At 38.7% G+C, this 15,000-nt stretch overlaps 1 protein-coding gene across 5 annotated transcripts in view; it reads right to left on the bottom strand.

The window, feature by feature from the left end:
- Positions 1 to 15,000, bottom strand: part of RBMS3 (RNA binding motif single stranded interacting protein 3) — a 705,639-nt gene that overhangs the window by 594,177 nt on the left and 96,462 nt on the right. For all 5 annotated transcript variants that reach the window (XM_077177065.1, XM_077177068.1, XM_077177076.1 and 2 more), the window contains one exon: positions 6,241 to 6,309. In XM_077177065.1, coding sequence (XP_077033180.1) covers positions 6,241 to 6,309 — 69 coding nt within the window. The remainder of the gene's footprint in view (positions 1 to 6,240; positions 6,310 to 15,000) is intronic.

The raw sequence follows: 15,000 nt of genomic DNA, 5'->3' as shown, positions 1-15,000 counted from the left end.
GCATTTAGCTGAGCAGCCAACTCAGTGTGCCCTGCTCTCCTGTTACTTGCAAAGCAGTCACTGAGATTAACTCTGCCTTTGCCCATGACCTTGGTGAAGTTGGGGCTGCCAGTGCAGATTCCTGTGGCTTTATGAAACATATGCCAGGTTCAATCTTCCCTTACATGCTCCTACAAAAAGCATCATGCCAGAAGCAGCAGCCCCCTGATTTCACGGAGGAATCATCAAACTTTGGAAAGCAGAAAGAACTTTTAACATCAGGTTTCCAGTTGAACCTAACAAGCAGCAGCAGAAAAGATGGATAAGTGTATGAGAGGTGAGACAAAAAAAAAAAAAAAAAAAGAGAATGGCTAATATATTGTCTGCTGCTAATAAAGACTGACCTAACACATGGGTCTATCTTTATCAATAGTTGACAAAATCCCACAGGGCTCTCATGCGCATAATATGGCTTATACATGGAATAAGAGCAGACCTGGAGCGCTGATCACAGATATTCACATTTTCCAAACTTTCAGTGAACTTAGGGCAACACATGATGCATAAAAGAATAACTATCCTTTTAAGTGTTTAACTACTTAAATTTGCTCTTGTAAGGGACTGTCTCCACCTCAAACTCAAATTTAATGAGTGATCCAAGGTAAACCTAACAGAGGCTTGTTGAAATTCAGTGAGTACCTTTGACATGTCAAAAAATTCAGTTTCTATCAGTACATACTTGATTTTTCCATGTGCTTATCCAAATGTAACAAAGATCAAGATGCAATGCTGCAAAACTGATGACCTATGGTAAAGAGGAATGTCTAGCTCTGAAAAGATATACTATGGAAAGGAGGTATTTAGGGATTTCCACTCCATTTATTGCAAAACTGGCAAATTTCCCTTATTAAGTCTAATTGAGCCCATTGATTTTTGCTACTTTTTTGGGGTAAACACCAAGTGCCAGGAAGAAGGAAGATATTTCTGTGGCTTGAGTTGTCTGGTTTGCCTTTGGAAAGTTGCCAGACCTCATCTGACCCTTAAAAATAAGGTTTAACCCTAATAGCTGGACTAAGTCACTGTCATTTAGATGAGCACACTGCAGCTCAAACCTAGGGCAAGAGTGAAGGAATTGTGTTGCCACTTGACAGCTGTTCAGTGGCTTCAGTGGCTTCGTCAGTTGGTGTTCACAGTAAGTTTTCTAGCAGACAGGCACATAACCTAAAGTTTACTGCCACAGTGTGCAGTGCTCAGCAGAAAAGCAAAGAGCTCAGTCATCAGGGAGACAGTGACTTTCTCAATACCAACTTTTTCCAAGTCAGACTCAAGGCACTGAAGGAAAACAAATAAGAATCAAAGCAATTGAGTACATTACTATTTATTACCCTTTATTTAGTATTTAGAACTAGCTATCTTCCACCAGTTTAGAAGAAAACTCTCTTTACAGGAATAGATCTTCTGAGCCATTGCTCCGATTATCTTTGTGTTCAGGCAGCCTGCCAGAACCCATCAAGGAAACTCACCATAACCCATCTTCCTGCTCCAAGAAGCCATGAAATTCCACGTGGAGGTGTCTTAGGCTACAACAGTCCCAACTGCTACCAGAAGCCATACCTAGTCTGGCTTCCTAAAACTAAATAAATTCTCTACTCTCATGCTGCACAATTAATCACGAGGTTCATTTTGACCTTGTGCGCTGTGAAAAAGCCTACTGAACAGACACCTGTCTAATTATCTTCTTACCAACGCGTTACTGCTCCAACACACACACAGGAAGAATACAAGGGCAAAAACAAGGCAAGGGGAAAGCAGGGACACACACAACAGGGACAAAGAAAGAGAGAAATTATGTATACTGAAATCTCTGACCTGAAATTCAACAAAACAGCTGCCACAGTATAGCTGGAAAATCACCTTTCTTAGCTTCTGCCTTCCTGACTGGTATACTGGTATTTCCATCATCACCATCACAAACAAGCTGTATTATAAACTATCACATGGAAAGAGAAAATATTTTGGCTGTTTGAAATATAGACACTACACTGAATGTTTATCAACATCCATTATCTGTCCAGATTCCTCTGAGAAACTGCTAACCACTTTGTGCTAAAATATAGTACTTATCCCTGTGTTTAAAGAGCTTTAAGTTTTAAAGAGTCTTTCTTTATTGGAGGAAAAAAACCCACATATTCTGGCCTTAAGGCACTGGTGCCAAGTTCAGCAATGGACAAGGCTCTGACTACCAGCAAGAAAGCAATGAGTTTGTTTTGCCTCTACCAGAAAGTCAGAGCAATAACTCTGTAACAAAGCAGCAGTGGAACCAGACAGAGGAACATTATGGAATCACAGCTGAGAGCCCTCCTGTCCTGTGGCCCATTGGACATAGTTTCACTTCCTGCATTTTTTACTTCATTAGCTCATAAACTAATGCCCTGCTAATAGATATGAGGAGGAGAAAGATGCTGAAATGTTCTATATTATTTTTAATGATATTTAATACACACCAATTATTCTGCAGGCTCATTTAGCACCTAATATTGAAGAGGCATTTGAATATTTCTAGAAAGTAATATAATCTAGGCATTTCTAAAGATAGTCTTGCTAACAACCTTTGTGCAAGAGACCTGGAATATTGCCACTAAGATGCCAGCCAACAGTGGAGACCAAATGAATTGTCAGATTTCACCAGCTCCCTAGTGTGCTCATGAGCAAGAAAAGTCAGCCTATCACTTCACTATCTTCTACCTGCATACAAGGTGGATGTATTTCTGAGATCTGACTAGGTTGCTACTGACTTTTTGCCTCTCATTAACAGTTAGGACATAGCAAATTAGGAGGATCGTTGTCCCATTACTCTTTCTTTTAGGACACTTTATCTATGGATTTTTTCAATGCCTCGACCTTAAGCTGGCATCTGAAATATATGGTTTCTTCTCTTTTTCCTAAGGAAAAAAAGAGGTATTTTCTCTTAATTGTCTTCATTTTTACTAGCACACAGTTCTCAAGTCATTACCAGTAATGAGTCAATTGTTAATGTTAAAGCTGCTTTCAGAGACAGCCAAGCTGCAAAGCCGAGTGCCTCGTGTCCCAGCCTGCCTGTGTACCTTTGATTCCTCATGTCAGACAGACTGTCCCACACAAGGATTTGCCATCACTACAAGAAGCTCTGCCTTGGATGTCATCCCACTCAGCAAAAGCAGCATCACGTTAGAAATAGCTATACCATCATCCCTGATAAAGTGCCACTTCCTCATTCATTTTCATCAGTTCTAAGAGCCACTTGCACTTCAGGCAGCAGCCTTCAGAGCACCACAGAAGTACTAAGTTCAGAGCTTCTCACAAAATTGCTGCAGACTTTTTCACACATCAAGCAATGCCAGTAGCCAAGAACATAGTGTAGGCAATTTTGGTTCATTAGCATCTGTATCTCCTCCTTGATTCCATCCCTCAAGCCAGTTTAATACATCTGAAGGCAATAGGATCCCAGAGCTCCATGGATGCCAGTTCAGAAGCTGAGATGTTGAAAGTTTGGCTTTCCTGCCCACTCCTCAAATTCCTTAATTCAATTGATAAATTCCTCGAATCCAAAAAAAAAAAAAAAAAAAAAAAAAAAAAAAAAAAAAAAAAAAAAAAAAAAAAAAAATCAACCTTTTAGACTAATGGCTCCTTATTCTGACATTGAGAAGAGGAATGCATGCTTGAAGAAACCTAGCTTGAACCAGGTACTAATGCCTCTTTCCCAGGGCAGTCAGAAGGAACCTCTAAATCAAGTTTCAAAGATGCCTCCCTTGCAACAAGACATTTTTTCAGGCTCAAGGGGCAGTGGGAAAAAAAAAACCCGAACAACACTATTCTCTGAGCAGCTTTATATAAAAAAAAACCTGAGCATACAAATTCCATGTGTCCAAGAGAGCGATAAGTTGATAGAAACTGATTAAAAACCTTCCCCAGATGGCATATTTGAGATAGATAAACATGCTCCAGTTTATCCAACACAAAATATAAGCATGTCTGGGTAGCACAAAGCAAAATAAGTCAGGGAAAAATGTGTTATTTTCTGTGACTCATTGACCTCACCCTTTCAAATCTCTCACCTAATGGACCTTCCAACTTCACATAGATAGAGGAAATGAAAAAAGAAAAACTTAGGGGAAAGAAGGAAGAAATCAATTTAACTTTTAACATTTCTTAGATGCATCAAAGGTCTCAGCTATGTAGTTCTATTAGGTTTGTGTGTGGATTCTTGTAAGATGCATGTGGAAAAGCCTTCACTGGGTTCACTGCATGAGACTAAAGAAAATGCACACTGTGAATTTTGAACTTTAATCTTTTTCTTTCCTGGAAAGCTATCTTAAAAAAATATAAAAAAAAAAAAAAACAAACTTTAAATAAACTATATATAGATGCTGGCAAGTTGCAAGGCTGAATACAAATCTCTTATCCAAAACAAATATTTTGCCACTCAGCTCATGAGAGTGCACAGCAGTATTCCAGCCTCCCAAACGGAACCACAGCAAGCCTATACATCCTCACAGTTGGTACTGGCATTTATAATATCCATGAGGCAAGTTTATAAGCTTATTAAAGCCAAAACACTGAAGACAAAAGCTGACAATAAACAAGGAAGAAAAAGAAAAGATTAGAGTAGAAATGACAAAGGAAAACAAGAGTCAAACATAAGGGGTACAATATACGTGGAGAGAAACTACCACAAGCATCCTTTAATACATTAGAACAATTTTTTTACCTGCAGATATTGGAGAGTGTTTCAAGCAACATTCCTGGTATTAATCCCTCAGCTCTGCTAGTGGTTTGACAGGGTTGTAACACTACAAACAATCTTTATTATGCACTTATGTTTCCCTCCCTCCTCAAAAAGTAAATCAAGTGTGCAGAGCATAAGATGCATTTCATATGATTTGTTAGGGTGGTCTCCTCCTGACTTAGGAATTCATCTCCTATTAACAGACAACTGCAGACACACACAGGAAGAGGGGAACAGTGCCTGTATGTATCAGTTATGAACTTTTTCTTGCTCACTGTCTAATGCCCTAGGATGGAGTAAGCAATAACCACTGAAGAGTCAAACTTTTGTCTATGCATTCTTCACTTTTACCCTAAAAGTTCAGTGTTGAAAAAGTGAAAGACTGAACACTTGGAAAACTTTGCAAGCAAAAGAACCCTATTTTTATCTGAAGGGAAGGCACAAAACTCACAATACTTTGTGAAAACATGACTATTAAAACTGGGAGGATAGTGAAAAAGGTAGCTAACAGCCCATGAAGCACTTAGCCACGTTTTTTCCCATCCTAATCTGAGTACAAATTAAGTTCACAGTTTCTTTTGCTTTAGTTTTTGAGGCCAAATCACAACTTAGTGGAAGTTTCCTCTCTTTGTCTACAAATGTCCTTCAAAAAGAAAATCTAGCATGTCAGATCAAGGGTTTGTTCACCACAATAATTTAAACTTTTCATCATGTCAAGGGGGAGTGGTGGTTTTGGTTTTTGTGGGTTACTGGGGTTTTGGTGCCTTTTTTTTTTTTTTTAATGTGTATGTAGAAAGAGGTATGAAAAACAAAGAGTTTGGAGTCTGGACGAAAGCAAAGCCAATGCAATCATTACTGAAGAGACACCTGAAGAGTTTTTAAAGATAAAGTTGCTTTAGTTTAAATACATTGTTCTTTAAAAACAAAAGCAGCCATATCCTTGTCTATAGTCAAAAAAGACTTTTGATTTTGATAAAATAACAGAAACCCTGAATACCATTCAAATTCTTATAAAGAATCATCAACTATAACATTGTTTCCTGGCTATCATTCAAGAGTTTCGGGCTTCAGTTTCAATTAACAAGTTTTCCTGAAGTTTTGACCATTGCAACCACAGAAAACCCCTGGGGCAGTGGTGGGGGAAAGGCTAGCATAGGAGAACAGACTTCATGTGTGGCCAAAGGGCATCAAACACCCACACTTGTAGCTTAAGTGACAAGATGCAAAGGACAGGGGGATCCAGGCACAATAACCATGCCTGACAAACCAGAGAGGCACCACTGCATTACAGGAGGCACAGTTGTACAAGCTCCTCCATGAGCAGCAACTGCATCCAGGAGTTTGCCACAGGATATCCTGCAACAACCTCAGAGAGCAGCGTGACCCAGCTGGGCTAGTGAAGGTAGGTAACGCTCTCAGATCCCCTCACAAATTCATTTCAAAAGGATGCATGTGTCAACCTGAGCTTCATATCCTTTTTGACAAGGGCATATTACCTGATGGGGCTGTGAACTGGACCATCTGCTGTAGGAAGGAGCACCAGAAGTCTTGTTGGCTGTAGGTCTCTGCAAAAGAAAAGAAGGACACGTCAAATATTCATCCACACGTCCATCATACACACAGGCAACTTCGCCAATCTCAACCATGTAAATACCTATAGTAAAAAACAAAACACCAAAACCCTAAACAAGAGACCCAGAAACCACAAATATGAGACAAAAATCACATAGACGGAAGCTTGATGAATTTGCAACCAATGCCCTTTTCAGCCTCGAACCTCAGGACCTAAATATTCACTTCAATCTGTACTTGTCCCCTAGACCGCACATTTAAATGCTAAACCCATCCCTAAACTGAGGCTACAAACCCATCAGGCAGAGAATTTACTCAGATTAAGCAAACGTGCTGTAAAGGAAGAGCCACTGACATCACCTCTCTGGACTTGTGAAAAGCCTCTGACACTGTCCCACACCAGAGCCTTGGCTCTAAACTGGAGAGACACAGATTTGACAGACAGATCAACCAGCAGATAAAGAACTGGCAACAAGGTCACACTCAGCTGGGGTCAATGGCTCACTGTTCAAGTGGAGAACAGTGACACATGGTGGTTCTTATGGGCTGGAAGATTGAAAGGAGGGTGTCAAAACAAAATACTTATTCTTTCAGAATCACTTCACCTTACCTAAGTTTCATTTTTGAATATTTTTGGAATAAGTAATGGATTATTTATACACCAACATTCTTTTTAAGAAAAACAGCCGTTAGGATTTATCACTACGTTTCTTTCACCCATTTCTCTATCTTTTTTCTCCAAAGCCCTAAGAAAAAAGGCCATACTTTCACATCCATATCATGTGTGTCACATAGAGACTTTACAATCAAACTGCTTTTGATACTGAAGAAGAATCAATGCATTATGGCATCTAATACAACTCCATCAATTATTTTGTTACACATCATCTCTGGTTTCAAAATTATTTTATATCATCAACTTCAACACCATCTACACCCAGTTTAAACTAGATTCTGGTGTAATAGAAGAGCTTCAAATCCACTCCTTACTTATGTGAATGTGGTGCTTAAAAAAAGAAAGAAAAACAACCAAATAAACACACTGGATACCACAGCAAATAACCAAGTTTCTTGCAAGCATATCACTACTATACTGTGTAAGCTCATGTATTACAAAATCTGCATGACAACAAGGCTAGTTATATCAGGAAGACCAGGTGGGTTTAAGTTTCTTTTGCATGAGATCTGAATTCAAACAGGCTTTCCAGACATACGATACTAATTTATCAGTACATTTTGTCACCAGCAGGATGCTAATAAGGGGGACAGATTCATATTTGAACCATATGGACATAAATTACTAAAAAAAAAATGCATTTGTGACAACCATGTGAGATTTATACCACAATGTAGTACAGTCTTTGTAAGTATGAAAATAAATAGCTTATGGCTTTTAACACCCAAGGATATAGTACATTTCTATGCCAATTATAACCACCAGGGCTTATACATCATTACACATTCTAAAGCTGGCATGTCATTCTAACTAATGAGAAACAGCCACTGCTGGAATTGTATTTGTGTGTTAGTCTATCAAAAAGCAGTAATTTTACAAATTTAATTATTAGCATTACTGTATAGTGTATTTATCTTCTCCTAGACACCCTTAAAAGGATGGGCATTTTTAATGAACAGATACACCATGTAACAGAACAACACTTTTTTTTGATGGAAACTTCAGAAAAGACAAAGTGCACACAATGCTGGTCTCAGCTTTGTGAAAAACTATCTCCATCTGCTTCAGAAGAATGACCAGCCAATCTCTGAACAACAAGTTGAATAATGGGATAGCTGGAGTTTTTTCTAGAAGCACCTGGAAATCGTTTTCCAGCAAGATCCCTTTCCACAAGCACCACACACCTTTCTTAATTAATATATATGTAATGATGTCTGCCTTCAGTACCATCCAATAAAGCTGCATCTTCCTCCTGTCTAAACTCATAAATACCAGTCTGGGGTTTCATTACTCACTGCAATACCTTTAGTAGGTACATTTCCTCCACAGCAATCACTCTTTTGAACTTTTCTGTCTCAGTTTCAAGGACATCCGAAAGATAAATATTCCACAGAGAAACAGTACTGCAATATTACAGAGAAACAGGCAAATCCTTTCCAGGACAAACATCCAGCAAACAAATACTTCCCAAGACAAGGACAAATGATGATTTTTCTTTTTTTTAATATTACAAAAAAGAAAATACTAGCACTTCAGAAGTACTTATTAGATGACTTTCATCTTCCAATATGATTAAGATGGCATTTTTAAAAAACTGCAAATAGTAGTATAAAAGACTTTTACTTTCCCTATCCTTCCAAGATTTTTTTCCCCCCTTCTCCATTCACAGACCAAGAAGCAGGCTCACTTGCATGTTCCCAGGCAACCAGACTACCGGGTTATAGAGCAAAGTTTGGCACTGCTCACACACAGAAGCTTTTTTATTAGACTATTCAGAGTAGATTCTGAAATACATAGAAGAAATTTTCCTCCAAGCTTCTGTCCCGGTTCTAAAGGGCAACAGGACAAAATCCGAAGGTCAGATCACAAACCCTGCTCATCTCAATGGTTAAAATATTTAAAGCAAGTGAAAAAACTATGCACAAGCAAACTCCAAATGCACACACCTCCACCCCTATTTTGCTGCAACCAGTAGAAATTAGACACCCACCTACCTCTAAGAATATGTCTCTTGATATCTAGCAGCTTAGGTCATAAGCCAGACCATATTCTCTGCTGGATGAACAGCTTTTGCATGCAGCTTACATGTCAAAGACCTCAAGGTGTTGCATTTTCACAAGCTATTTTACCAGGGAGAACACAGGCTGCATTCAGCCCTTTAAACCATATCCCTTTCTTCAGTTAAAATCACCTCCCACATCACTCCTCCTTTTGAGAAAGAAGGAGCACAAACACAGGATATTTAAGAATGCTCCCTCTGGCACAATTAGCACTTTAGCACAAGCCCTGGACATAAACTTCCTCCCTGGTCTTGCAGAGCTCCCTAACAGCATCACTGAAACAACCTAAAGCAAACAGCCATCAACACCTCCAGAGCCTCTAGCAAGTCCCACTCTTAGCTACCTTTACTTCTATTCTGCTTCCCCAGCTCATTCCTGCTCCCTAAGCTGCCTCTCAGCCATATGCAGATACAAAAGCTCCTCCCCAACTATTAAAAACTAATTAAGACTGACTGCCCTAATTACCTGCTGTCCAAGCTGTTCCTTATGTCCTGGCCCTTCCCTCATTCCCTCCACCTGTGAACAGAGGTCAAACTCACTGAGCTGCAGATGAGCACCTGTTGTTTTAAAAGACCACAAAGTTTTGCTGAAAATTTTAGAAAAGTTTAAGACTCAGAGTAGACTGTACTTCCAAAGGCAGTAAGACTGGAAACTGGATGTGTGAGCTTTGTAAGTGAGATGGAAGTTGTATGAAAAATGGAGAGGGAAGCTGGTGGTCTGCACACTGCTGCCCGGGCAGCAGTCAGTGTGAGGGGAGAAAAATCTGATGTATATTCAGGTGCAATGCTTCAAGCACTTAGCCAAACCTGAGCCTGAATGTGAGGAATGCTGATGAAACATCAGACTGCCTCCAAATCCTAGTGTGACCAAGAAAAAAAAGTACTTCTCACTCTCCTGAAGTGGCACAGATAAAAGAGCAAATGATGCAGTATATGTGCAAAGATGCTTTTTTTTTATATGCAGTTCACAAGAAAACTGTTTTCTCAGAAGATTCCTCCTACTGAACACAGTAAATAACATAGCAAGAAGCCAGGAAAAAGAACTTTTAAAAGAATACATGGAAATCAATACAATGGAGTATGGCTCAACAGGAGAGTTCAGGGAAACACATGTTACTATTTCATTCTTGGATAAGGCTGTACAAGCTCCTCCATGAGCTTATTGCATGCAGTGACTGCATGCAATAGAGGCCAAGAACATATACAGTCCCTAAATAATTCTTCAGTCAGTCAAGGAGAGCTCCAACATAAAGCCACACTTCAAATTTATGAAAAAAAGGCAGAGCCCAGAATTACAAGTGTCATTACTCTGACAATATTTCTAAAAGCAAAAAAATGAGTATATATTCTAATAGCCAAGGCAATGTTTATAACTTGTTCTACACCCAAATAAACTTACAAAGTCTTGTGATGAGCATGGCAATTCATCCCATTAGTCTGTAAAAGTATCCTGAGATGGGATGATTTACTGTCTGGAAGTACCTGTCTCTTTCCATCCACTCACTGGAGAGAAAGGCTAAGCAGGCAGTTTAATTGAGACATCTAACTGGGGATGGCTAATGTTAGGTGAAATTAAATCTACCCACAGTCCCTGTTCTCCTTGCTACCAAGGGACCTAAGCAATTTGTCCTCTTCTACCTTTCAAAGGGTTATTATGGTAGCAAATTTGTTATGCAATCAGGGTACTTGTGAACTGCCTTGTGAACTCCCACAAACTGGGTTACTCTCCAAAATGCAGCTCATTGGTAAAGACATGAAACATTGTCTTGACTTGCAGGACTTAAAAATTTTTGGCAGGGCAAGAAGGGGAGAAAATTATTTTCTTTATAAATAGAGAAAATAAAATATGAAAAGAAATGGAATGTATACTAAATACTTAGTCATACCAAAACCATTTTTCTTTGAAGAAAATCTACTTACACTTATACCTGTAGTACTCTGAGAATACAATTGCAGTTACATGAACCACCAGTTCCTGAGCTCTTTGGCCTTCTGGCCTAAAACCTTGATGGCATTCAGCTGGTCTCTAGTTCATCTGGTTTACAAAAGATGCTACTTCTTTAAAGAATATAGAGTCCAGTTGCTTATGTATAGATGGATATGAAATTGAGAATATATTATGCACTGTCCAATATCTAGAATTCTTTTTTTCTTGTATTTGCTATGGAATTTTCCTGATTTGCTCTTAAAAAAAAAAGTCATTTCCTGAACAAAGCTATAGAGATAGCTGACAACTCTATAAGATGTTAAGGCACTGAAGTTCTTTCTCTGAAGTTTTTCTTTTTTTAATGGAGTTTTATATATCTGTGACTTCTGCAAAGAGGAACCAGCAATGTTATGTTAAAAAGAAACAATATTCAGGGGGTGCTTCTTGTGAGACACAGGCCTTTGGGTTAACTTGTTTATTTTTTTTTCACAGCAGGAATTTATGAAGAAAACAAGAGTGAAAAATAAAGTTTTAACTTCTCATACTATAAAGGGCTATAATATCCTTTATGACTGTCCAGGAAGGAATAATGAGCAAAGTCCTTTTGACATTAACCACAGCAGACTGCAGCAGTGGGAGCTGGTTTTTGAAGTATTGAGTTTTATTTCTTTTCACTTGTTGAGCTTATCCCACAACAATGCAGTACAGAAAATGACAAGTTATTAATTCCTATGTACAAGGTAAATAGAAATGGTGACAATTTATATGATACTACCTGATCAAAAATGGTGCTTAGAGGAATTATAGAGTCTGAAATTTGAACCAGTAATATCTCATGAAACAACACAGACTTCATGTCTACATATCAATCCATACCTGTCTCTGGTCTGGCTCCAGACCCCCTTAAGCCATGCTGATTCTCTGTGTGAGGTAAGACCTCACACACTTGATAATACTAAATCCTTTACAGCCTCTTCCTCACAAACATCATCTCAAGGGATCAGAGAAGTCAGCTCAGTGGAAAGGGTAGCTCTGTGCTTCCAATCTGGTATCACACCTGGTTCCACAGGGAGACAAACCCCAGTAAAGCCTGTTCATTACAAATGTGCTGCTCACCCATGAAACCATTTTCACTTCTGTGCAATAAATACACACAATTCCTTGCTCCCTTCGAAACCTCATCCCATTTTTCAACAATACCAATACCATGCTGGAAATTCATGCTCTGAATATAAGACTAAAAAAAAAATTCCAAGTACTTTAAATATCCATGGTTTCTTCAAAACCCTAAAAGTTAAAAATCCTCCAGAACTTCCGGGAAAACTGCCTGCTTCCTAGTGATGCTAGCTCTACAAAATTGCAGAGTGATGAATTACAGATTTTTTTTTTTTTGTTAGAAAAAAGGAAGACAGGAAAAGATTATATAATCAGGTTAATAACAGGAATGTAATTTCATTACAGCCATGCAGCATTTTTTACCCCTCAACAGCGAACATTGCTGATCACAGGGTTAGGACGCGAAGCGAAGTGGGGTGATGTTGACAGCAGTGGAAGTATGGTAGGTGACATGACAACATGGTCTTCTCCTCCATGCTAAGGGTGCATGATGCATCCTTCAGCTTGCTTGGCAGCTGAGAGAATAGCATATGTCAGAGTGACATCATTGTTTTGCAGTGAGGAAGAGATGATGCAGGGGAATCACCAAGTATGTTGCTCCATAAAAGGGCAAAATCAGAAAGAAAACATTAAGAAGTCAGCCAATCTGGATAGAATGGCAGAATATAAAATGTAACAGAGTTGCAAGAGGTAAAGTTTGTAAGTAATGAAATATATTTATAAGTTGTGTATGAAAAAGTGTGTAGTGGGAAAACAATCTTTCCTTAACGCTGTTACACAATGTCATTAGGGATTACTTCCTCTAGTTTACAGAAATCAATGTTATGACAGGAAGAGACAGAGCAGGGGAGATATTGACTGAGCTGTCAACCATAGGAGTACATCTCTCTGAACCTGTGGGTTTGGGCTTTGATGAAGCAAATGCATTCAATAGACACTTTTATAGGAACTCAGGCACTCACTCAAAGTACTCCCATTTCATATCCACTGTCTGGTCATGACCATCAACATAGTGACTCATAATTTTTGAGGTGAAATTGCCAAAAGTAGTATATGTCTATCACCCAGCCCCATCCATGGATACTTGACACCTAATAATTTGACATGGGCTCTGGACCATGGTGCATGTGTTGTCATGACATTGTGATTCCCTCTCTTTTTTCTCTTTCTCCACTCCTCTTTACTTATTTAATAGAGACATTGAAGAAGGAAAAGAGGAAACCTTCTAGATAAAGCCAGAGATAAAAATATCACATCTTCACAAACTCTCTTTACACTTACCAACCAGGAGCTTTATGCTAAAAAAAACCCAGACCTTCCCTACATGACCTCCCATATCCTACTTGATTGTTAAAAGTAATAATTAATGTATTTTAAGTTTCAAATTATGTATTTCAATGGTAATGAAGTCCACAGGCTTTTTATATCTCACAAATCAAATAAGAACTGATATTAGAAATTGTGTATTCGAAATCCATCTCAAACCACATCTACCTTAGCAGAACTGACAGGTCAAGCTCGAGCCAACAATACTGTAACCCCTAATTCCTTCTCCTTTCCAATTTTTAGTAAACAAATGAAGTGTAGCATCCTTGAAATCACAAACAAGCTGAACAACTGTTACTGTTGGTGAGAAGCAATAACATATTTCTTAGGAATTTTATCTGGTGAAAGAAATTATCTGTGGAGATGCTACAGACACCATGGTTTCTTATGCAGTCAGCACTTTCTTCCAAAGCCAGAGAGAGTTTGAAGATAAACTGCAAAGAGATTGAGGAACAACCTTCAGGTCTTCCAGACGGAGTTGACATAAAGTTGGCATTCTTACCCCATTAAATGTGCAATTAAGAAATTGTAAGAAAGTCACAAGACATAGAAACATGTAATTAGATAAAGAGGAGAAATCAGCTGGGAAAAAAAAAAGAAAAACAAAGAGACATTCAATAGTTTGAGGTCAAGAATTCCCCCAAACACTATGGAGAAAGTAGGGGTGCACAACACCGCCATATGAGAGAAAATTTAGTTGCAAAGTGGTTTCTAAAGCAGCTGCTTTTGTGGAAAAAAAGATCGTGAGATAAGAACTAAGTGTAGTATCATGTTAAGCAATGTTCTATTATCAACAATCAGTAAGCTAAATGATGAACCAGGGAAGACCACAGTACCAGGACACCCACTCCTGTTGAAAGAATGCTCAAGGAAGTATAAGATGCGTTCTCAGAAGAACTTGGAACATTCGACATCTTTTATGTCCTTTAGACTCTCACCATTTTCCTGAGTAAATGAAAAGCTGGGGCACGAGGAGATATAGAGGAAGTGGTCACAGCACCAAGCCTGACAGGGTTCAAGAAGTGTTTGGACAATGCTCTCAGGCACCTGGTGGGACTCTTGGGGATGGTTCTGTGCAGAGCCAGGAGTTGGACTTGATGATCCTTGTGGGTCCCTTCCAATTCAGGATATTCTGTGGTTCTATGATTCTATGACACAGAGAGTCTTGGCTATGGCAGAGAGCAAAAGGGGATTAGTTTTGTGGGACCAAAAGACTGAGGTTTCTTCAGAAGCTTGCACAGGCCTGTAAAAATGGAATTAACAGGTCTATGTTGATTTGAGATAAAGGAATAACACCAAGAACATAAAATAAATTGATTGTAATGAGAACTGTTCTATTTGAGCAGCTAATCTGAGAAAGATTATCTGTTCCATTTTAACAGCAGACAAGAAATATGAAAAGTGACCCAGAATCTTTGAGTAATATTGGATCTGAGGTATTAAAAGATAACAAAGTGACCACACTGAAAACTGGTACTGAGTAGGAAACTATCAGACATGCACTATAGAGAGTATCAAAAAACATTAGAAGAACAAATGCAAATATAAAGACAATGGATGCTCTCATAAAGGCATGGGGG

This window comes from Agelaius phoeniceus, chromosome 1, assembly GCF_051311805.1.
Source record: "Agelaius phoeniceus isolate bAgePho1 chromosome 1, bAgePho1.hap1, whole genome shotgun sequence".
Classification (NCBI taxonomy): Eukaryota; Metazoa; Chordata; class Aves; order Passeriformes; family Icteridae; genus Agelaius; species Agelaius phoeniceus.
Note: the sequence above shows the minus strand (reverse complement) of the source record. Positions and strands in the feature narration are given on the sequence as shown.